Below are 25,151 nucleotides of genomic sequence, written 5' to 3'. Positions count from 1 at the left end.
TGTTAACTGCTTCTGCCCAGAAATACTTTGGTAAATTAGAATCACTCAGCATTGTTCTGGCCATTTCCTGGAGTGTTCTATTCTTGCGTTCTACAACTCCATTCTGCTGGGGTGTTCTAGGTGCAGAGAAGTTATGGAAGATTCCTGATTCTTTGCAAAAAGCATCGAATTTCTGATTTTCAAATTCTCTTCCATGGTCACTTCTAATCGCAGAGATGTTGTATCCTTTCTCATTCTGTATTCTCTTGCAAAGATGAACAAACATGTCATACGACTCATCCTTATTTCTAAGGAAGAGTGTCCAAGTGAATCTAGAGTAATCATCAATAATAACAAATGCATAAGATTTACCTCCAAGACTAGAAGGAGTAACAGGTCCAAATAAATCAAGGTGTAGCAATTCTAAAGGTCTAGAAGTAGAAACCATGCCCTTAGATTTGAAAGATGTTCTGATTTGTTTGCCCAATTGACAAGCATCACAAATGTGATCTTTTTCGAACTTTAGCTTTGGCAAACCACGAACCAAGTCTTTCTTAGACAGTTTAGAAATGAGGTGCATGCTTGCATGTCCAAGTCTTCTATGCCATAACCAACTAGAATTGTCAACAGAAACTAAGCAAATGTCTAGATTATGCATATCAGAAAGATCAACTAGGTATATGTTCCCAAACCTTTTTCCAACAAATAAAGTTTTGTTATCATGCATGTTCTGAACTTCACAATAAGAGGGTTCAAAGATCACTCTTCTATTTTTATCACAAATCTGACTTACACTTAACAAGTTATAATGTAATCCTTCTACTAAGCATACATCTTCTATTGAAGGATTAGAACCTACCACACCAATACCAATGATTTTACCTTTAGCTTTATCTCCCAAGCTCACTGTTCCTCCCTTTTTCTTTTCTAATCTGGTGAATTTCTTTCTATCACCAGTCATATGCCTAGAGCAAGCGCTGTCCATGTACCACATTTCTGTTTTCAGCTCACTCCTTAGGCACACCTGAAAAAATCACGCAGATTTAGGTACCCAACTCGTATTGGGTCCTGGAGGGTTAGTGGTAACAGGTGTATTCAACTTACTATGATTTTTCTTTTTGTTGAGACTAACAGATTTTTCAAATTGCTTCTGATGTTCTAAAGTCGCAACATTAGAAATAGCATTTTTCTTATTAGAAACACGATTTTGTTCTGAAATGCTATCATAGTTAGAACTTGTCTTTTCTTTAGAAAATGATTCTGAAATTGACTTTAGAATTCTAATCTCAGTTTTCAAAGATTCATTTTCAGAATTCAGATTTTTACATTTTTCTTCAAAGTGTTTCAGATTTTCAGAAAATTTATCATTGCAATCTTTAAGATCTTTGATCTCTACAATAAGATCTTTGCATGTAACTTCTTGATAAAAAGCATCTTTCAAATGATTACATTCAGTTTTCAATTTTCTAAAGTCTTTCTTTAGAACTTTATGCTTTCTAACAAGCTTTTCAAATTCAGTGCAAAGGTTATTATAAGTATCTAGAAGATCACTTTCTGATTCAAGTTCAGAGATACTTACATTGCTTTCATCACGTTTTTGGCATATTGCATTTGCTTCACTACTTTCAGCATTCTGTGTTGAAGTCGGAGTTCTGATTTCCTTGGAGTCAGAATCGATAGTGGCCATTAGACAAATATTCGCAGTTTCCTCCTGGTCACTTTGACTTTCAGAATTAGAATCGTCTGAGTCACTCCAAGCAGCTACAAATGCTTGCTTCAGCTTTTCTTTCTTTGACTTCTTTTTCAGCTTAGGACAATTAGGCTTGATATGGCCGGGCTTGTTGCACTCATAACAAACCACTTCAGAAAGTTCTTTCTTAAGCAAGTTGCTATTTTTAGGTGAAAAGTTCTTTTTGATAAACTTTTTCTGTGGCCTTCCACCTTTTTTATAGAACTTCTTGAATCTCTTAGCAACAAGTGCTAAATCATCACTATCAAGATCAGAAGAACTTTCTTCACTAGAAACTACTTTCAAAGCCAGTCCTTTCTTTTTCTTATCTTCTACAGACAAAGAAGATTTCATCTCTTCTGAAACAAGAGCTCCTATCAAATAATCATACGTTACAGGAGTTTCTTTATAGTTCATTACAGTTCCTATAGAATCCCATTTTTTAGGTAGAATTATAAGGATTTTCTTAACAAGCTCATCTTCTAAAATTTCCTTTCCAAGAGTTCTCAAAGGATTAACTATATTTGTAAATCTGGAATTTAGTTCAGCTATAGTCTCTCCCTCTTTCATACTAAACATTTCATATTCTCTCCAAAGGATATTGATTCTGGATTCCTTTACTCGGTCAGTACCCTCATAAGTAACTCTAAGTTTTTCCCATACTTCCGTTGCAGACTTACATCCAGACACTTTGTTATATTCTGTTGGATCTAATGCACAGTGAAGAATATTAATGGCTTTTGCATTTATAGATATGTCATTCCAATCGGCATCATTATATTCTTCTTCTGTTTTTGGAACTCTTTCATTGTCAACAGTTTTCATAGGAATACGAGGACCAGTTATAACATTCCTCCAGCAATTTATATCAACTGATTTTATAAAGTTTTCCATTCTGGTTTTCCAGTAAGAGTAATTAGAGCCATTGAACAGAGGTGGTCTAGAAACAGATTGACCTTCTAAAGATGTAAGAGGAAGTGGGGCTGCCATGGGATCTTTTCTCTCAAGCGGTTAAGCTTTGGTAAGTCAAGAGCCAAGAGCTCTGATACCAGATTGTGGGTCCCGTTTATATATGGCACAACCCAAGAGGGGGGGTGAATTGGGTTTTCTAAAAATTTAACTTTCAAAAACAAAAATCAGAATTCTATTGCAGCGGAATTAGAAAGCATTTGTGAGAGATAGTTATCAAGTTTAGAACTTCCTCACAAAGCTTATTGCATGATTAGAAAGACTCTGTGAAGAACAATTATTGCATTTAGAACTGCTTCACAAAGCTTAAGCAAGTTTAGAAAGACTCTGTGAAGAACAGCTATTGCGATTAGAACAGCTTCACAAAGCTTAAGCAATTTTAGAAAGACTCTGTAAACAACAGTTATTGCATTTTAGAACTGGTTCACAAAGCTTTAAGCAAGATTAGAAAACTGATTATAATTCAAATTGTGAATTACACTGAATATAGAAGGACAGATTAGAACTTGGTAAAATCACAATACAGAAATCCAGAGTTCTAATGTTCCACAGAGATAAAGCTTATTCACGATTAGAATCAGAAACTCATTAACAACATCGCATTTCTAAACAGATTAACAGTTGAGTAAATAGAATATAATCAAGCAGAACTTCAGAAAGTAAAAGAAGATAAACACAGAGATTTATAGTGGTTCGGCACTAACTCGCCTACATCCACTCCCCAAGACGCATCTTGAGATCCTCCACTATGTTATCTCTTTTCAAGGGTAAGAGACAAACCAACAATACAAGGAAATAGATCAACACCTAGATCTAACCTTTACCCCACTAGATTTTCCAAAGGTTCTAGTTAACCTCAACCCCTTCTGATTTTGCAGAGATCAGAAACTCAAATCAAGACATTAGAATCTCACACAAGGAGAAGGTCGCTTGATAACCTATAACACCGTAGCTTTTCACCTAAGCTATTACACAAAAGTTTTTCAAATAAAGAGCCTGTCTACAATAGATTACAGAATCTATATAGACAGAGAGAAATGCAAATATAAGCACAGGAAGAACAGAAAACGAATTTAGAAAATCGATTTAAAGATTAGAACTGTTCTTCAGAAAATGTTGTTAATAAATTTCCTTTTCTCTTAAAAATTTTTCTTGAAGCAAAGAGACGAAAAGAAATAGGGGGATTGAAGAGAGAGCTTTGAGAGATTTAAACTTTAAACAATAGACTCATACTCTTTTGCAAAACCCAATATTTTTAAAAGAGGAAATGGTTTTTATATGAAAAGATGATATTCTCTTTTGAAGTTTACGTTGGGATTATTTTTTGCTTTAATGAGTAATAAAGTTTCTGATGTTTTTTAAACTAACGAGGCAATGCATGGGTTGCAATTAAAAGGGCTGTTTGACCACATTTAATATTCACACATACAAGGTTTGGAGATGAAAGGTTCAGTTTAGAAAACAGTGTAGCATTTATATCAGAAACAGCCAGTTGTATTAGAAATAGATAGCTGTATTAAATCAGTTTAGAAAACAGTGTAACATTTATATCAGAAACAGCCAGCTGTATCAGAAACAGCAGCTGCATTAAATCAGAAACTGCTTTTTAGATCAGAAAATACTTTTTGCAGAATTTCATTTAATAGCTACCAAGAAAATTTACTCCAAAGATATTTTAGATGGAAAAACGTGAAGAGTAAAGATTTTGGCTATAAATTCTTAATAAATTTATTCAAAAACATTTCAAAATAATTTTGAGAGATATAAAATAGATTTGTGCTTATAATATCATTTACTCTCTATCCTACAATAATTTCCTAAGACTTATTATAATACTAACCAATAGAAAATATTTTCATTAATCTTCATGGTCTTCAAATAAAAATCTTGGGATGTAGGAACTTCATTTCTTCAATAATTTTCAACAATAATTTCTGCATAAAATAATATTAGCACATACAAGAATATTAAATTTATTTGTTTTGTATAATCATCAAAATCTCAAGATAAAATTGACCCTTGAGCCAACAGTACTAGATTAGCTTGGATTAGATAAAATAAACTGCATCACCCTTCTTCTTTAACACTGAACATTCAAAAAGTAGTACAATGAGTAAGATTTCCTTTAATTTTCCATTATAAAGTAATGTCAAAAAAAAAAAAAAGTGAATATTTGAAAAGATAGATTTCAATGTCTTTAAACATTGGAAATGTAAAAAAATAATTTTTATTACTTAAAAATTGAAAATTAGTTTTTATTGTAATTAGATTTATATGTGTAATAATTGTTACATAATCCGTAGAAGATGGGATGCTTCACTCTACTAGAAATCTCCAGCCCACCGGACTTGGCAATTTTTATTATATTATTCAATAATTTATTACTAATAAAATATCAGTTGAAGTAGTTAATGATCTCAGTTGAAGTAGTTCGATTCTAAAAAGTGCATTTTGCTGGGAGGATAAAAGACTTTTTACACTCTATGACTTGAGGGGATTAAACCTCCTTTTTATACAATTATACAAAAAAAAAAAAGCTAAATTTTATTTTTGTTTCATAAAAAATTAGAGCATATTTGATTTTTAGACAATAAATTAAATTGTCCTTAGCTCTAATGTTTTTTTAAGCTGGTCGTGCAGCCAATTCCGTAAGACTATGAGCCGTTGAACTACTGTATTGCTCAAATAATTAAAGACTTAATTTCACTCATCTTCTCTCAATTATACACTCTATTATATTAGCGTACCAAAATTTCAATTTATGTTACAATAAAATGCATGGAGCATAATATAAAAAGTAGCTGTGTCACCTCTGCCAAGTTAGACCTCACATTAACTCTCCCTTTCTCCATTCTCTTTTATAGTTTCTCTCTCCTACCCTAACATGTTCAATATCGATGCCAAATCACACCTCCACTAACTCATTTTATTATTATTATTATTATTATTATTATTATTATTATTATTATAAGTATTTGAATTAAGTAGAATTAGTAGTTAATTAATTTAAAAATGGAATAGAGGTGAATTTGAGCCCTAAACTTATTTAGTGGAATAAAAAAATATATTAGATTTGACTTTTTAAGTTAAATTAACTCCATAATTTATTTGAAATGATTAAAAAGGCTAAATTTGACGTTTTAAACAAATTTAGTACCTAATTCTTCATTATACCTATAATATGGGAATCTTTGTATAAATATTTATTAAAATTATAGTTGGATTCGAGATGTATAATTAATTTAAAGATTAATTAAATATATATAATAGAGGAAAATGATATATGAAGCATATGTATTATATCACTCTTTACCTTGACTTATGATTTTGAGTTCTATGTATTAATTTGAACGTTTTAAAACTAACCTTTATTATTGGATTACTTCATATGAAATCAATGTATTTTCCATGTGAACAGATTAAAATTATACTGTAGGTTTTGCAAATTTATTGTGTTAGAAGAAATAATATTTTGTGAATTTTAAACTTTTATTCAGAAGAGTAGAAAAATGTTTGGTGTGGGTGTTCTTTTTAAATTGAATCGATTGATTAATTTGTAAAAGATCAAAATAAATTCAAGGATTAAATTGGCTAAAAATGTCAAATATAATATTTTAATCATTTTAAATAAGTTCATGGACTGAGTTGGCCTAAAAGTTCAAATATGACATTTTTTATCATGCTAAACAAATTCAGGGGTCGTATTAACATTTATTCCTTTGAAGAATATTAAAATCAGAAAGCGTTAATGATTGTAGACAAACATAAAGTTAATTAGGATCTGTTTGGTAAAATTAGCTGTTTTAGTACGTAGATGTTTAAGTAGCTTTTCAAGTAGCATTAAAAAATTAAACGTTAAATGAGTTAATTTTTCACAAAACGCTACCTAAAAGCTAGTTCAATCGTATATTACCAAACACTATAAAAAATAGTGTTTAGCGTTTTGACTCTAAAAACTACTTAAAAAGATGTTGTAAAACACCAGCTTAGTAGTTAATTTAAAAATACTAAATTAATATTTATTTTAAAGTAGTTTTTCATTATTTGATTTGACTGTAACATATATAGATGTTCTGATTTTAATATTTCAAATATTAGTAATTAAATTTAGATTTGTCAGCTAAAATTATATTTGTAGTTGTGGAATGCCTTATGCTCTATTCTCTCTCTCCCAAAGACAAACTAGAGAGAGAAAAAAAAAGGAAAATATAAACTAGAAAAATTCTTGTTGCTAGCCAATAAAGAAAATGGATGGTTGTGATAAGAGTGTTTCATCATCATCGACTCTAGACAAAAAGTCCCAAAAAGTCTCTTTCTTGTTTCTCTCCTTTTCTTTATGCTGTTTGGTTTCAAGGAAAAATTGGAAAAGATCCATATTCTATTTATTTCCTTTCCTTTTTTTTTTTTTTTTTTTTGTTTGTTTTAAGGAAAAATTAGAAAAGAACTAAAGAGAAAAGAATGTATTAAATGAGAATTATAACTCTTTATTTAATCTCGATTCCCATTATTGTACCAAGAAAATTAGTTGAGAGCAAAGAGTCTCTTGATATATAACTCTTTTAGAAAAGACCCTGAATATTGATCTGAAACCCCTCCAAAAAGCCACAAGTCTTGATTCAAAAACCTCTTATAGTACTGATTTAGATGAAAAAGAGAAATACTCTTATTTATGATTTGTCATCAAGGCCTTACGACTCATTAACAAAGTCTCTCTCTCCAAGGCCTAAATTACTCCGCTGTAAACCCAATAGACGCCCAGCAATATTGCTTAAAAAGAAAATCAAATTAAACAAGGAACAAAGAGGTTAACCATATTGTTCTTTAGAATCGAGAAAGGCATATTGTTGGTTGTTTTAGTGATTTCCACCTCTTATATTTCTTCTATGAACTCCCCTATGCCTTCGCCTGTCGTACAAGCTGTTGTGGGTCTTAAGGAGGGGTATCACATGATACAAGATCATGTGTATGAATTTGTGAACAATGGGTGGTATTAGGAAAAAGATGAGACGATTGAAGATGTAAATATAGGAGGAGGAGAAGAAGAAGACGACGACAAAGAAAAATATGCATGGGGCCATATTGATAAGAATTAATTTGCAATTTTCAAAGTGATAAGATATTATTATGTTCATTGTATCCTTGAATTTTCTAGATTTATCTATGTTTCTTTACATTTTCTAGACATTGTAAATTGAAAAACCATTATCTAGATTCATCCTAAGGTCACTATAAATAGAAAACTAGTATTAGAGAATAATCAATCAATCAGAGCAAAAAATTTAGATTACAAAAAAAAGCAGCAGCTCTAAAGAGATTGTAAGTCTTATTGAGTTTCTCTTTAATAAAATAAGCTTCCATTTTCAGCAAACAAAGTCTCTAATTATTTTTGCAGTATTTTCAGTCTCAAAGATCCTTTTAGATTCATTTTGCTTCCTCTGTTTCCAACCAATTTGGTATCATAGCTTGCTAGATAAATGGCTTTACCAAGTAACATGTTCTCTTCACAATCATTAACCCAAATTTCCATTTTCAATGGAGAACACAATGAGTGTTGGAGATCTCAAATGGAAACCATTTTTATCTCGCATGATTTATGGAGTATAATAGAAGAAGAATATCTAGAAAGATCAGTATCGGAAACAACATGGACACAAGCACATGAGAAAGATTACAAAGAGAATTTGAAGAAAAATGCTATCGCTTTAAGAATTATTCAGCAAGGAGCAAGGCTATATATCCCAGAAGCTTTGGAATTAAAAAAAGCCAAAGATGCTTGGGAAATTTTGAGCAAAGAATTTTAAGGCTCCGAAAAAGTCATCTCCACAAAGCTACAAAATTTATGGAGAGATTTTGACAATCTGATGATGAAGGAAAATGAGCTTGTCAAAGATGTCTCATCAAGAGCAAATGAAATTATCAATCAAATAAAGAGTTGTGGTGATGTTGTTCATGAAAAGAAAGTTGTTGAGAAAATACATAGAAGTTTGCCGGAGAATTTGAGCACATAGTTGCTATTATTGAAGAAACAAAAGACCTATCAAGACTCACTATTAGTGAGTTGATGGATTCTTTAGAAGCACATGAGCAAAGAGTGAGCAAGTACAATACACAACCATTGGAACAGGCCTTTCAAGAAAAAATAAACTTGTCCAATAAGACATTCAATACAGAGCAAGATCAAAGAAGAAACTCATTTTAGAAAAGAGAATCATATGGCCGAGGACGAGGAGGTCTAAATCAAAATAGAGGCAAAGGCAAAAGCAATAGCTGAGGAAGATCAAATTCGCAACAGCAAAGATACAACAATTCTCCTTATTGCATCATTTGCAAGAGGACAAATCATGAATCTAAAGATTGCAGATACAGGTGCACTAGATGTAAAATTTCTCATCACTCCGAAAGGGATTGTTGGTTCAATAACAAAGGAGAAAGCAGTGGAGACAAACAAGCAGCAAATTTTTTAAAAGAAGACAACTAGTAGCTATTCTATACTTTGTATGAAAGCTGAGCACAAAAACAATGATGTATGGTATGTAGATAGTGCTTGCAGTCATCATATAACAGGCAATCGAGAATCTTTTGTGGAGTTTGATAAAAATTTCTCAACTGAAGTGAAACTTGGTGACAGCAAGAACGTCAAGATTGAAGGAAGAGGTGACATTGCAGTCCACACCAAATAAGGTAATGAAAAACACATTCATGATGTTTTATATTCACCTAGCATTAATCAAAACCTTTTAAGTGTTGGACAAATGTTGAGAAGAGGACATAAACTAATTTTTGATGACGATAGATGTGAAATTTATGATAAAAAAGCTAATCAAAATGTTGTTGTGGTGAAAATGGCTCCTAATAACATTTTTCCCTTGAGAATGCAAACTCTATCGAATGTTGCATTAAAGAGTGAGCCTGTTGATGAATCTCAATTATGGCATTTGAGATATGGCCACTTGAACTTTAATGGATTTCAGCTGTTAAAAAGCAAGAATATGGTGATTGGACTTCCATCAATTCAAAGTAAGACTGAAATTTTGTGAAGGATGTATATATGAAAAGATGCACTGGCTGTCATTTCTGAAAACTTCTTGGAGAGCAAGTGCACCACTAGAACTGGTTCATGTAGACATTTGTGGACCTACTCAAACTCCATCCTTGAGTAACAAAAGATATTTCTTGTTATTTGTTGATGATTATACAAGAATGATTTGGATTTATTTTCTAGACAAAAAATCAGATGCTTTCTCCATGTTTTTGAATTTTAAAGCTCTTGTAGAAAAACAAAGTGGATATCAAATGAAGACACTCAGGACTGATCGTGAAGGAGAATTTCTATACAAGTCTTTCCTTGATTATTGCACAGAAAATGGAATTCAAAGGCAATCGACAATAAGACAAAGCCCTCAACAAAACGGAGTGGCAGAACGAAAAAATCGCCTTATTGTGGAGATAGCCTGGAGCATGATGAAAGGTAAAGGACTTCCAAATAACTTATGGGCTGAAGCTATGAATACAACAGTTTATATTTTAAACCGCTCACCAACAAAGGCGGTTTGCAATAAAACTCCATTTGAAGCTTGGCATAGTCGTAAACTCATGGTTAATCGGTTGAAAGTTTTTGGGTGCATTGCTTATGCTCTTAATACTTCTCAAAATAAAGAGAAGTATGATGGAAAAGGAGAAAAATGTATTTTCATTTGGTTATATTGATGAATCTAAAGGCTATCGACTTTTCAATCCTCAAACAAATCAGCTGTTACTCTCAAGAGATGTTATTTTTTATGAAATGGCAGTATAAAAATGGGAAGAAGATGCTAGTCAAACTCTAGCAACACTTGAATTTATTGAACCAACCAAAAGCTAGCAAGATTTTGTCCAAGAAGCTAGGAATGCAAATGGAGATTCTCAGGGTGGCACATCAAATGCAAATATCCAAGATGATAGCTGAGATTGGGACTCCACTAAGAAATTATCAATCTTTGACTGATATCTGTAACTCTTCTTATGTTGCTTTCTTGACTAGTGAACCACAAAGTTAAGAAGAAGCTGCAAAAGAAGAAGTATGGAGAAAGGCCATGAATGAAGGAATAACAAGAATTCAAAAAAACCAAACTTGGGAATTGGTGGATCTTCTAAAAGGAAAAAGTACCATTGGACTGAAATGGGTCTATTAAACCAAATATAATGAATATGGTAGCATACGAAAACACAAGGCCCGACTTGTAGGAAAAGGCTATTCACAATAGCCTGGGGTAGATTTCACAGAAACGTTTGCTCCTGTGGCTCGAATGGAGACTATACGGCTTGTTCTTGCATTATCCGCTTAATTAGAATTACAAGTTTTTCAATTTGATGTCAAGTCAGCCTTCCTTAATGGAGAACTTGAAGAAGAAGTATATGTAGAGTAGCCTCAAGGCTATATTATAAAGGGAAAAAAAGAGAAATGCTATCGACTTCACAAAGCTTTCTATGGCCTAAAGCAAGCACTAAGGGCCTAGAATAGCAAGATTGATTCGTATTTTTGCAAAAATGGCTTTATTAGAAGTCAATCAGAACTATCACTTTATGTGAATAAGAAAGGAGTTGAGTTTTTAATAGTCTGTCTCTACGTTGATGATTTCATATTTGCAACCTTATATATTTATATATTTACACTTGTTTGTTAAAAATGAAAAAATTAAAATTTTATATATAGAAAAAAATTAATCGGATCAAGTTCAGATGGGCTTAGATCAAATTAGTAGATATCCAAACTCACTCCATTTATAAATGAAGTTTTATCTAATGGATTTGGATCGAGTCACATCGAAATGAATATCCTAAATTGAATTATGGCGAACTTCAGTGCTTAACTCACTTATATATATATATATATATATATATATATATATAAAATGAGAATTGCATTTTCAATGTTTAACACACTATTTATCATTATATACTCTAAAAGAAGGGAGGGGGTTGCACTGTTCATCAATGACCCAGCCCCTCTTAATTGAGCATTTGATATATGTTTAGCATAAAAAAAAAAAAAAAAGAAAGAAAATATATGCCTAAGGCAAATTACGAGTGAGAATGTTTAATTTTAAAATTTTTAAATTCAATTGTTGATTTTGAGTGAAATTGATTTTGAAAAAGCAAATTACGGTTAATTCTTCTTCTGAGCTGCATTTTCTGGCTATAATATCAATTGATTTTACTGACATAATCTATCTTAATTGTGGTTTTATAATAATTTGTTTTCCAGATTTTGAAATCAAAAGAATTAGAGCAAATGTTCCTAATTTGTTTTCCTTTTTTTTTTTTTTGGATTATTTTTGTATTTTTTTTTCTTCTCCTTGATATTGTAATGTCTTATAGAACAGAGAGCCCAAAGAAATATGGGCTGCAGATTCCTACTAACGAACTGAATTATGAATTTATTTTTCTTCGTGGAAGTGACACCTAAGGTATAATAATTTTATTTTATTTTATTCTATATCATCTAATCCGATTACATTGAAATAGTTGCATATAAGTATAAAACTTAGAAATATTTAAAATCTAGAATGTCATATAACGTGAATTTACGAATAAAAGTGAGAGCATTATACAAAGTCCAACCTAGATACCAACCAGAAGTTCCCTATTGTGAAATCTAACATTTAAGTATGAAGTGATTATCATTTGCAATGGATTGACAATCAATTTGGACAATGCGTCACTTGAAAGATTAAGAAAAAGAAATGGAAAATTTTTGATTTGGAAGCATAAAATAGAAAATTGTGTCTCAGAAGCCTAAATTTAGGATGATGAGACTATATTTAACTTCTGTTAACATTAGTTATACCTCAAGAGATCTTATATTAGGTTATTTGTAAGTTGGACTAAAACTCAATTTTCTCTCTAAACTTGGGAATAATATTCAGTTTGTCTAAATATTAACTTTTTGTACAATTTACATTCTAAACTGCACCAAAAAAAAAAAGTCAGTTTATTAGTTAAAAGAATTTTAATTTAAATCAAAATATAATTAAAAATAATGAAAATTTTCATTTAGATCAAATACAATTAAGAAATAATTAAAAAAAAGAATAAAATAATTTTTTTTAACCAAAATAATCATATATTCAAATATTTTCTAAATTTTATAATTTTTTAAATCAAATGTTTTGTTTAGTTATTTTTTAAATAAAAGATAAGTCACTAATTTTTTTATAATTATTATTACTATTATTATTATTATTATTATTATTTTAAATACTAGGCAATTGTACCTTTCAAAAGACAAATATTATCAAATTGTTATTAGATAAGTTAAAAAAAATCTATTAACAGAATACATGTATATAAATAATTTATTTTTAAAAAAATTTTATTGCTAAATTAAATTTAAAGTTTTTTAGGTTAATTTTTAACTTTTCCTGCAAAGTATCTATAATTCATTTCTTAATGTATAATATTATTAATATATATATATATATATATATATATATATATATATATATATATATATAATAACGAAGCAATATGTGCAATACGCGAGCTTTCACGTAGTTATTAATATATTATTGACCTAATTTACAAATCCGTATTCTTATTATAATTAAATCCGATGGTTCATATAAAAGTCATCTAAATCCAATGGTTAAGAAAACTTCTTTATTGATAGAAAAATTTTTTATTCTTCACTATAGTTTTACCAATATATTAATTTTCTTTTACTACTAGTTACAAATTTTCCCTATGAGTGCTAAGAGGATAATAATGAGATTGGATAATGCCGTAATTTTAGGTCCTTTATTCAATTATATGTAATAGTAATTTAATTTGTCTAATGCATTTTCTTTATATTTGCTTATCCTTTTATTTGAAAATCATATTTCAGTAGTACTCTCCAAGAAATTACAGTTTACTTACATACATACAGCTAGCAGTACAAGAGTTTCACAGAATAAAATAGTGGCATACTAAATGCTTAAATTTTTGGACAATGTGTTTGATTATATTTTCAAGAATGACCTATATATTATTTTTCTCTTCTGCCACTTACTTTAATTATGCAGTTGGGTAAGAAGGTTCCATGGCAATTCCACAAAGACCTTCTTTAGCATCGATATCTCTTTCCATTCTAATGTATCCATTTTCACCCCAAGAAGTTCCCCATGAGTTCTTCACTAACCAGTACTTAGTACCATCGTCACTTGTTCCATACCCAACTGCAGAAACTCCATGGTCTAGTTCCGTTCCACAATCTCCTGTAAATACTCCACCTGAGTAGAACTGGAACGCAGAGCCACTTGCATCAATGGTTACAGAGACTGGTTGGTTAGCTACTGCCTTCAATAAGGCCTGTTCGCTGTTAGCAGCCACATCTTCGTAGCCAGTAAGCTTCGCTGCTTTATCAGCTGCCTTTTTTGTATTGCAAGTATCATCAGTTCCTTGGTAAGGGTAATTGGCTTCAGTTGTTAGTCCTCCATTCTTTTTTATGAATCCAAATGCATCATCCATAAAACCTCCTTCGCAGCCTTGATCTTCTCCACTTGTATCACAATCAACTAGTTCTTGTTCTGAAAGAGATATCAGTTTTCCTGTTGAGAGCTTTGTAATTCCTTCCACGGCAGCCACAGCAGAAAATGCCCAGCAACATCCTACATTTATGTGTAATTCATGGGTAGTACAAGATTAAATAACTTAGTAAACCAGAAAAAGAAATAAAAATATTAGATTAATTTTATTACAGCTAGTGCGTAGTGAAAGAAGAAGAAGCAAATAAACAATAGTTAAATTTTACCACATTGGCCTTGTCCTTGATAGGAGTAATAGCTCCTTTGTTCCTCCAGTCCATGGAAGTTGGGACAGCAGTGACATTTTCATACTTAAACGACAGCGTCTCAGATGCCTTAGGAAGAGAAGTTCTCTTGTATCCATTTCCAGAGGCCTTAAATTCTTCATTAGTTAAGTCTCCAAATCCATTGATATCTAGCTTGTAAGGCTTATTAGGAGCCCTATTGAAAGATTCAATAAACTGCACATTATTCTTGAATATATTAAAGCGTGTCTCCTTCTCTGCCTTGTCTTTATAAACACGTCCATATTTAGCCATCCACATTTCATGCCTCTCCTTCATGGTTTCATCTTGTAGAGAACGTGTAAAGGCTTGAGATGCAAAAAGACCCAACACCAACACTGTCACAAATATTAGTTTGTTTTCAAGAACTGAAGCCATTCTGCTTTATGGAAGGAGGTAATAAAGACTGGAGAGTATATATGTGTATGTTTGGCATGCTAGTCCTTACAGAGCTATAATGTATTTATAGAACATGTACATTGGCTTTCTTATAAGATATATGTCTGAAATTGCAGTCGTATATTAAGTTAATCCGGTAAGTTGTGTATTATTAGCAGTATATCTGTACTGCTTCCCATGTCTTTGACTTTGTATTATTTGTTTTTGATTATGTTGAGATTGAGTTGTTATGATAGGATTAGTTTGTTACTGATTCCTACTGCTAAGGAATTCAGTTTATTCTCTTTGTATTTAAACGCTTGTTTACCGGGAATAATAGAGACAATATTCATTCTTCACTTTTATATTTATTATGTATCAGAGCTCTCATAACTCAAAAGAGTTTTTGATTCGTATTTTTTTTCTTTTCACACAATTATTCTCATGGCAAACATTTTAAATTCTCATAACATTACTTTTATATTTATTATGTATGATATGGATAACCAAAGGTTCGGTTTCTTGTCCCTGCCTTTAAAATATTAAAGGAAAATAAGAAAAAATATATAAAAGAATTTTTACTCTTGATATTTAAATGTTTAAATTGATCGTTATGTCCTTATTAAATTTTATCTTATTTTTAATAATTCTCATTAATTTATTATTTATTTTAGAATGATTAATTCATTAGTTTTTTAAATCAGTTTTACTTCGCTAATATGTTTTTTTGTAATCTTATTCTTCTACTTTTTTTTTCCCCTTAAATTTTGAAAAATCATCAATGTCTTTTACTCTCATTAATTGTAATTTATATTTTCCAAATTATATTATCAATATAATTCTTATTATTTCAATATAATAATTATTCATGTTGAGATATTCATAATAAAAAGTTATGATAATAAAATCACGTACTATAGTAATTTTTCTTTTTTTAATCTGTATAAAAACAGAAAGTAAATTATCTTATCAAGAGTACCATCAGTTGTATTGTTTTCTTTCTTAATTTTCTTTCCTCTTATATCCTTCACAAACTTAGAACGTAATATTTAAAATTGCTGTGTTTGGAGGAATTTATTTCAATACTACCATTCTAAATCCATAAATGAGAAAAAGAAACGGGGAGAGAGAGAGAGAGAGAGAAAAGAAAAGCATGGCATGCATAACAAAATCAAAAGGAATTGACAGTTCTGACCAAAATCTCGACCGCAATTTATTCATGAATAGCCGCCCTCATTTTTAATTATTTAATGATTAATAAACCTACTCTACTCAAATTGGTCCACACATTTTTAATTTTTTCTATATAAGTTAAGGATAATTATTCCTCTTCTAAAATATATCTCTCTCAAATACTAATAGTATTCTCTAAAGATAGAAAGGTGCAAATGTGAAATTAAATGAAAATGTCTTGTAATTTTCATGAAAAGGAATACAGATTTATTATCCTAAGCTGTAACCAAACCACCTTCCATGAAAGTGAAAATGGCGGATTTTTCCAAGATAATACAGTCTTCAAAATGAGCTTCCATTTTTGACTCTTTCATTCATTCTGAGCTTTTGCCTTCCATTGTTATCTACTATTTGTCTTGTTTTGTAAAGAAACTTATTGTGTCTTTTCTTGAAAGTGGATTTGGTTCACACATTAGATAGAGGAAAGAAATAAAAATAAAAATAAAGTCAATAACCCGAAGGGAGTACTACAAATTTTGCTTGGATGAGAGGAAATAAATTGCATTGCCCTTTTTCTATAATACTAGAATACTCAAAAAGTGGTTTAATGAGTGAGATTTCTCTTAATTTTCCAGTGTCAAGAAAAGTCCAAAAGAAAATTGTGGATATTTGAAAAGATAGGTTTCAATTTTTTTTCTTTTTTTTTTTTTTTTTTTGAAAATGATAGGTTTCAATTTTTTAAAAAGTTGGAAATGTAAAAATAATTTTTATTAATTAAAATAAAATATTTTTATTATATTTAAATTTATATGAGTAATGATTATTACATAAAAGATGGAATGCCTCACTCGGCCGGAAGCCATGCTACCTGACTTGGCAGTTTTTATTATATTATTATTCAATATTAAAAGCTAAATTTATTTTTGTTTCATAAAAAAAATTAGAGCATATTTGATTTTTATGTTGGGATTATAACTGATGGGCCCGCGGAAAAATGCCGGTGGTAGAAGTAAAATAAAATTACCGACGATAAAAGTTAATAGCGCCAATAAAGATTTAAATTACTATTACCGCATTTAATTCCAATAATCACGTATTGGATATTAACGATCGATTCCACTAAAAATAATAATCACGGTAAAAATTAAATAATTACCGTAAATGCCAGAATAAAAATAGAGGCACCGAGATTTATGTGGTTCACCCTTCAACTGTTATAGGCTACGTCTATGGGATAAACTCTGAATAATTCTTCTACTATAAAATAGTAGGTACAAAAGAGATTACAAAAATAGTGGCACTCTAAGTGTTTCCCAAAAAACACCCCAGAAAATTATAATCTTCACTATTTTCTCTCTTTCTCAATTTTAGGAACCATTTCCTAAAATTTTCTACTCTTAACTGTGTAGACTTCTTCTTTTGTTTGTACACATTTGGTTGAGTCACACTTCTCCTATTTATAAGAGAAGAGGATGTGTAATCAACGCGTCCACCGATTAACGCGCAAGCATACATTTTCAATTCTTGGCGCAGCCTTGTTTAATTTTTCTTTATCAAAGAAAAAAAAAATGTTTTCCCTTTGTTTTCTTTTTTTTTTTTCAAATGTGTGGGTCCCACATGTCGGGGGGACCCCACAACATTTTAGACAATAAAATTGTCCTTAGCTCTAATATTTTTTAAGTTGGTCGTCCACCGCAATTCCGTGAGCTATTGAAATACTGTGTTTTTCAAATAATTAAGTTGTAGTTTATCACACTTGTCAAATTTACTCATTAAAAAATTAAATTTCAAAGTAATTTAAATATATAATTCCTAAAAAATTAAAATGAAAAAGTAAAAAAAATATAAATCAAGAAATTATTATATGCGAATAATCTGAATTTAAATCATACAATTCATGTTGTGAGATTAGGGGCATTATAAATTGGAGGATAAAGGAATTGAGATCGAAATTGAATAGAAAAATAATAAGTCAAAGGTTATAAAATTAGTTCATATGGGTATGATGCTTTACAACGTACGATATAAGTCTATTTGCAGCCTTGCATATTTACGTTTATTTGTTCAAAATGGAAAAATTAAAATTTTATATAGAAAAAGAAATCCAAACTTAGCCCATTTATTCCCCTTTAAAATTGTTCCCTCTTATCTCCGCATCTACTTATTTAATTAAAATCAAACTTCTGTTATGACATAAGTGGATTCTAGAAACAACAATAGGGATGCTAGTTTATAAAGGTTGATTTAATCTGCACCATCGAATGCATGATTCTTCTTGTTTTTTTCTTGTTGTTGTTTTCGTATCACAGCGTGGTAAATTGTTCTTATTTTGTTTTCGTATACACTTGTTTACTCTTCGTAATGAGTTTTATTACTCCTTTTGTTCTCTTTATTTAGAGAAAACAAAAAAAATTTTTAGACTAAAAAAGTTAGTTAAATTAAATTTCTCTCTAAAATGTCATTCATTTCATCATTAATTATAGAAGGTAATGGATATAAGATATCCAAATTAAAATCTATAGTCATATCTTCTTTAAACAAATCAGAACAGAGTAGATATCTTAAAATATCGCACCATTTTCATTTTTATGTATCAGTGTACATTACAGATAATGAGATAAAATACTCATTCATTAATTTTACATGTCCTCCGTATTCTGCATTTGAGTATTTAAAATACACTTTTCAATTGGAAATTGATAAAATAATAAAATTAGACTAAATGTACCGATTCATTGCTAAATATTAATAATGGTATTATCTACTAAACAAATGAATTAACAATCAACAGTCATGTGGCAATTGTTAAAGACAAATTAAACAATTTGTTGATATTGTACAAACAAAATTTCAGAAACTCCAAACTGATATTATAACGTTGCAGCTTTCTTTTTCTACTTATATACTATAAATTAATTTTTCAATAAAAAGAAGACAAAATCAAATTTATACATACAGACATAGACATAGCAACCAAATGTACCTCAACTAGGTATGTCTTATGTTCACATTGATAACGTGATAATAGCTATTTGACATATTCAACGCCTTCTTTTATAGTGATATAGACGACACTATTCGGAGGACTAAAATATGGTATGCGTGTTCCCTACGTGATTAGAGGATTAAAATCTAAACATAGCACCCGCACAATTTCTTATTTATCCAATATATAAATATATATAATCAAGAGTTATAAATTCTGATAACTGTTTTTCTTGGAGATCAAATTTGTACTCTTACTCTTATAAAAATCAAAAACTCCATTCAAAAACAACTTTTGATGTAGCATTTAGCGTTTAACTAAGTCAAAATATTAATGTAGACTATAAAACCTTATTCTCTTTAACTTTTGATAAAACGCTAATTAAACTGCTACTAAACTAACTAATTTTGCATAAAAGATCCAAACTCACCTGTTCTATCTAATTTCTAGTGCTGTTCTTCGGCCTTCGCTCTCTAGCTGTTGGTCTTGCAAGGTTACTTACGTTTATTGCAAACCTAATTTCTTAGTAGATAGATTGGACTATTGTCGTGTTGTTTAGCACATGGTATAAAAAAATATGATAATATTATTATGATTTGTAAGACCTGTCAATGTCAATGGATAGAAAAAATCATTCATACATTTCAAAGAAAGAAAAAATCAATAATTTATACATTTTTATACTACGACATACGTAGTCTTGTTACAATTGATGTTTATATTTGATAAAAATAAATAAATTTTTGTAAACTACAATTGAGAATTACCTATAAACAATGAGATCTTAATACAATTATCAATATGAAAACCTAAACGTAAAACCTTTTAATTCTTTATACTATTTATTAAATATTAATTAGCATGAAAATTCAGTCAATTATCAGTTGTTTAACATCAATCTCCTATCTTGATTTGCTTTGAGTCTTGTTTTGGCTCTTGAATTATTCTGGTCATTTATTGATTTACTGGAATTTTCAAATGGGATGTATATATAATACGAGAGAGACAGACAACAAGAGGGATGGAAAGAGTGACGAGAGATGGAAGGAGGCAAGAAATATGATTTGGCTTTTTTAAATATTTTGGCCTTTACTTATTAAAGAGGGCATTTTAGTCTTTTTGCCTGCGAGAAATCCTATTTTTAACACGAGGAAGCAAAACTGGAGGAGGGTTTATCAAAATTGAGCGGTGAGGCGATTAATTAGGTGGACTAAATAATATTTTCCCTTTCTTTTTTTTTTTTTTCTTTGTCAGACTAGTTGGCGAATCCCTATTCAGCTGTTTGTCACACATGTCACTTCTATAAAAGGCACCACCTAAGCACCAACATTACTCTACAACGCATCTGCAGCAGCTGGCTGCTCTCTGCACTCCCACCTAACTCGATCACAAATGGGTAGTCTAGACTCTAATTTAACCGAACCCAGCCAATTCAAGCCCCTAGACCCTCAAGAATTTCGCAAACAAGCCCATCAAATGGTAGATTTCATTGCAGATTACTATCAAAATATCGAAACCTACCCAGTACTTACCCAAGTCCGCCCTGGCTACCTCCATACTCGCTTGCCTGAAACTGCACCTTATCGTCCCGAGTCCTTCGATACCATTCTCAGTGATGTTGAAAAGCTCATAGTCCCTGGAATGACTCATTGGCTTAGTCCAAATTTCTTCGCATTCTTTCCTGCTACAGTAAGCAGTGCAGCTTTTCTTGGAGAAATGCTGTGCACTTGCTTTAACTCTGTTGGATTCAACTGGCTTGCTTCGCCGGCTTCCACTGAGCTAGAAATGATTGTTATGGATTGGCTTGGACATATGCTTAACCTACCAAAAAGCTTCATGTTCTCAGGTATCTTTTTTATTTTTCCGGCACTTCTTTTTATGTTTAAATAATGCATGTGATAGCTAGCTATTCATCGGAAATTTCTTGCTTATACTGAATGTATATATGGATAGTTCTATACATTAAATCAATTGAAAAAAAACATTTATTTAAAAATTTTTATTATTTTGTCTTTTTCCTAATGAAATGTTAATACGTGTTGTTATTTAAACCAAAATACTGTTTATAATTATTTGGTGCCCATATAATTAGTTTGGTGTGTAACTAAGATCACAAATTAGAAGTGGTTAGATTTTCATAAGGAGGCAAGTAAGTAACATTGTCTAAAAATTAAACAAAAAATATTGAAGGAAATTCCTACGAAAATTTCGCAAGGGTTTTCCCTAAAAATGAACTTGTCACATAAAGAAAATATACACACTTCCAATTTTCTCCAAAACCCCAAAACTCCAATTCAACACAACATACCACAAGCACTTCTAAGTGTCTATCAATATCTTCACTTTCCCATGTTGTTTCCTCGGTCTTATGGTTTCTCCAAAGGACCTTTACCAAAGGATTTCTCTTATTCCTTAGTTCCTTGATTTCCCTAGCAAGTATCCTCACTGGTTCTTCCTCATAAGTTAAATCTGGCTCTATAGTCACAGATTCCACTGGTATCACATGTGATGGGTCGGACCGATACCTCCTCAACATAGACATGTGGAAAACATTATGTATCCTATCCAGGTCTGGTGGTAAAGCTAGTCTATAGGCTAATGGACCCACATGCTCAATGATCTCATATGGACCAATGAACCTAGGACTAAGCTTACCCTTTCTTCCAAATCTCAATATCTTTTTCCACGGAGATACCTTAAGGAAAACCTTATCTCCCAATGCATACTCTATATCCCTCCTCTTCAAGTCGGCATAGGACTTTTGACGATCTGAAGCTGCTTTCAATCTATCTTTGATAATTCTGACCTTATCCTCTATGTCTCGAATCAAATCTGGACCTATAATCTTGCCCTCACTCAACTCTGACCAACATAGTGGAGTCCTACATATCCTGCCATATAGTGCTTCGAAGGGAGCCATCTGAATGGAGGTAAGAAAATGAAGAAAATGAAAGCAAGAGGAAGAAGATGGAAATGGCGTGGAGAAGGAGAAGAGAAGAAAGAAAAGTGTTGTGATGTTACTTTAAGGTGCCAAAGTCAAATTTGACTTCCTAATTTCATGCCAAATGTGTGGCTAAGATCAAGTTCTAAGTAATCTCATCCAATGGCTCTAAATGTTCCTCAAATAATTCTCTTCTACTTCTTATTTAACTCCACCAATTAATGAAATGAACTCCACTAAAATAATTCCTCATTTAGTTCTTAATATACCATACTAGAAATATTATGCATTTAAGACATAAACTCTCCAATAATATTCATGAAATATTTTCTACCCGCCTAAATCATGCAAACATGCTCCAAAAATAGTAAATAAAATATTAAATAGGTATAGTAATTTTTTCGGACTAAAATAATATCAAGTCCCGGACCGATGGTAATATTCACAGACCGGTTAATCACTATTACTGACACTAAAAGAAAATCAGACTGTTACAATAATGGTGGAAAGTTATTGCAGTTAAGTCACTTGAGAAAGGTTATAAATAAAATATCCCTAAATTAAAAATGGAATTTTTTAAATATATTAAATGTATTTGTGACTATTCACTAACAAAATAAAATTAATTTAATTTAATATTTAAAAAAGATAAGACTTACATGTATGTGTTGTATGTGAACATTTATATACCAAGATAATCAGAAATAATTTTTGAAAAATATTATTACTACCTATCTTATTTATATTTTGCCCCGGTCAATGGTAATGAATGCTCTTGTTTAAGTAAAAATTTATTTTTAAATGGTTTAGTGTATGGGTGGAACTACTAAGACTTCAATGAAACCTTCCACAGATAAGCCTAGTGTGTAATTAGTCCTATTACACTTAGGCAAGTCTTATTCTAGCGTTGACTATGAGTTTGACATCATAGAATTCGGAAAACAAGGGAAAACGATTTTCCTAAACATTTATTTTTTAATATATATATATATATATATATATATATATATATATATATATGGAAAAAACTTATTTACATTCTATCTATATCTCAGAGACACGAAACAAACTAATGAAATTTAATATTTTTATTGAAATGAAATTATTTCCGACCATATATTTGAAAAAAAAAAAATCGGAATACTTTTTTAAAAATTCTGAATTTCATTTGTTTGGTTTATGAGTGGAGCCATAAATCAGGTCTAGATAAATATATATATATATATATATATATATGCACATCGAAAGGTGTTTTTTTTTTTTTTTTTTTTTTTTTTTGAAGTATGTATCGAAAGGATTTTTCCAAGGAAATCTATGAGGGTCACACTGAAATAATGCAGTTTTTTCCATATGTTGCTTAAAAGTTACAACCATGAAAAATCTTACATTGTAAAAGCAACAAAAACATCTTTTGGTGAGTGGATAAATCAAAACCGGCACAAAAGAAGTAAAAACGTACCAGGACAAACATTTTGAGTTTGTCACAGTACAATGTATATGTACTAATATGGGTAAAAACGTACCTGAACGAACATTTCGCTTTCACCTATTCTTTTCTAACTTTTCCAAGCAAAGATTTTAAGTTTGTCCCAGCAGAACTCGTTCCTGGTAGAACAAAACGGAAACGATAAATGCATGTATATCCTTTGCAGGTTCCGGTGGAGGCGTGATTCAAAATACAAGTAGTGAAGCAATTCTTGTAACACTTTGTGCAGCAAGAGACATAGTTCTCTCCAAAACGGAGGCCAACCATTTGTCCAATCTCGTGGTTTACGGCTCTGATCAAACTCATTCAACGTTTCAAAAGGCATGCAAATTAGTTGGGATACATCCCTCCAACATAAGATTATTACCCACCTCACTGGATACTGGATTTTCTCTATCTCCTGTCACTCTCCGCACTGCGATAGAAGCTGACATGTTGTCTGGTTTGGTCCCACTTTACCTTTGTGTTACTGTGGGGACAACTTCAACTACAGCCATTGATCCCATTGAGCCTCTTGCTGAGGTGGCAAATGATTACGGCTTGTGGATGCATGTAGATGCTGCTTATGGTGGCAGCGCATGCATATGCCCGGAGTTCAGGGATTACTTAAATGGGGTAGAACGAGTTGACTCACTGAGTCTTAGTCCACACAAGTGGCTCCTGAGTTATATGGATTGCTGTTGCTTGTGGGTGAAAAACCCGAGCCTATTGATAAAGGCATTGAGCACAAACCCTGAGTACTTGAAGAACAAGGAAAGCGAGTCGAACTCGGTCGTCGATTTTAAAGACTGGCAAGTGGGTACAGGTCGGAGATTCAAGTCGCTCCGTTTATGGATGATACTGCGTAGCTACGGCATCTCTAATCTCCAAAGTCACATTAGATCCGACATCCAGATGGCTAAAGTGTTTGAAGGGTTTGTAAGATCCGACTCGCGGTTCGAAATTGTGGTGCCGAGAAGATTTGCGCTTGTGTGCTTCCGGTTGGTATGGCCAAACAAGTTGGACGGATTGGGTAACTCCGAGATTCTGAACCGGAAGCTTCTAGAGTGGGTGAACTCGACAGGTCGAATTTATATGACGCATACAAAAGTAGGAGGAGAGTACGTATTGAGATTTGCAGTGGGGGCTACACTTACTGAGGAACGGCACGTGGTTGCCGCGTGGATGTTGATAAAGGACGGAGCTGATGTGTTGTTCAAGAGTGCATAAGAAAATTTATCTACCTCCGATGTACTGATTCTTTAGTTTGCAATAAATCAGTATGTTTAGAATCGGACTGGATCAGCTGACTAGACCGGTTAAATTAGAAATCGGCTGGCTATTCTATTCAATTATAAAGCTAGTTTGGTTTCCAAAAAAAAAAAAACTGGGTTTTTGAAAGAACCGAGTTGAACCGTTGATATAAATCAGAAAAAGTGGGTTTCTTTTAAAATATATATATATACTGTGTTTGGTATTATTTGTGTGTTTGAAGAAATTAATTTGTGTGTTTGAGGAACTTAAATTTGAGCTATTTTTATTGAACAATGTAATTAGATTTATGAGTGTTGAATTATTGTAAGTTTAATAATTATTAGTTAAAATTTTTGTATTTTTTTTATCAGCAAATTTTTATTTTATTAATAACAGCTCTAGGAAAAAAACTTATATATATTTATTTTGTATTTATATATATTATATTGT

The 25,151-nt window shown here is 31.2% G+C and overlaps 4 protein-coding genes across 4 annotated transcripts; 1 reads left to right on the top strand and 3 right to left on the bottom strand.

Annotated features, from left to right (window-relative positions):
* Positions 1-13,506: 13,506 nt before the first annotated feature.
* On the bottom strand, positions 13,507-14,164 carry LOC149497566 (senescence-specific cysteine protease SAG39-like). Its single transcript, XM_089719551.1, has one exon. It carries the CDS (start codon positions 14,162-14,164, stop codon positions 13,712-13,714), a length of 453 nt encoding a protein of 150 aa, XP_089575677.1. The 3' UTR covers positions 13,507-13,711.
* An 8-nt stretch (positions 14,165-14,172) lies between these two features.
* Positions 14,173-15,205, bottom strand: LOC149497565 (senescence-specific cysteine protease SAG39-like). Its single transcript, XM_089719553.1, has 2 exons — positions 14,448-15,205; positions 14,173-14,304 (listed from the first exon to the last, which is right to left on the bottom strand). The coding sequence occupies exons 1-2, from the start codon at positions 14,880-14,882 to the stop codon at positions 14,236-14,238; spliced, it is 504 nt and encodes a 167-aa protein (XP_089575679.1). The 5' UTR covers positions 14,883-15,205; the 3' UTR covers positions 14,173-14,235.
* Positions 15,206-19,938: 4,733 nt separating this feature from the next.
* LOC105633447 (tryptophan decarboxylase TDC2) lies at positions 19,939-24,927 on the top strand. The gene is made up of 2 exons (XM_089719550.1): positions 19,939-20,887; positions 23,635-24,927. The coding sequence occupies exons 1-2, from the start codon at positions 20,434-20,436 to the stop codon at positions 24,675-24,677; spliced, it is 1,497 nt and encodes a 498-aa protein (XP_089575676.1). The 5' UTR covers positions 19,939-20,433; the 3' UTR covers positions 24,678-24,927.
* LOC149497564 (uncharacterized) lies at positions 21,212-23,640 on the bottom strand. The gene is made up of 2 exons (XM_089719552.1): positions 23,506-23,640; positions 21,212-21,961 (listed from the first exon to the last, which is right to left on the bottom strand). Exons 1-2 carry the CDS (start codon positions 23,515-23,517, stop codon positions 21,239-21,241), a joined length of 735 nt encoding a protein of 244 aa, XP_089575678.1. The 5' UTR covers positions 23,518-23,640; the 3' UTR covers positions 21,212-21,238.
* Positions 24,928-25,151: the final 224 nt, after the last annotated feature.

The sequence above is a fragment of the Jatropha curcas genome, chromosome 3 (genome assembly GCF_041381405.1).
Source record: "Jatropha curcas cultivar XTBG-Jc1 chromosome 3, XTBG_Jcur_1.0, whole genome shotgun sequence".
Classification (NCBI taxonomy): domain Eukaryota; kingdom Viridiplantae; phylum Streptophyta; class Magnoliopsida; order Malpighiales; family Euphorbiaceae; genus Jatropha; species Jatropha curcas.
Note: the sequence above shows the minus strand (reverse complement) of the source record. Positions and strands in the feature narration are given on the sequence as shown.

Excerpts from the sequence above, each read along its gene's own strand:
- LOC149497566 (XM_089719551.1), bottom strand. The coding sequence starts at position 14,164 with ATGGATGATGCATTTGGATTCATAAAAAAGAATGGAGGACTAACAACT.
- LOC105633447 (XM_089719550.1), top strand. The coding sequence starts at position 20,434 with ATGGGTAGTCTAGACTCTAATTTAACCGAACCCAGCCAATTCAAGCCC. Across the intron at positions 20,888-23,634 it reads AAAAAGCTTCATGTTCTCAG|GTTCCGGTGGAGGCGTGATT; the intron begins GTATCTTTTTTA and ends TATCCTTTGCAG.
- LOC149497565 (XM_089719553.1), bottom strand. The coding sequence starts at position 14,882 with ATGGCTTCAGTTCTTGAAAACAAACTAATATTTGTGACAGTGTTGGTG. Across the intron at positions 14,305-14,447 it reads TCAAGGACAAGGCCAATGTG|GATGTTGCTGGGCATTTTCT; the intron begins GTAAAATTTAAC and ends ACATAAATGTAG.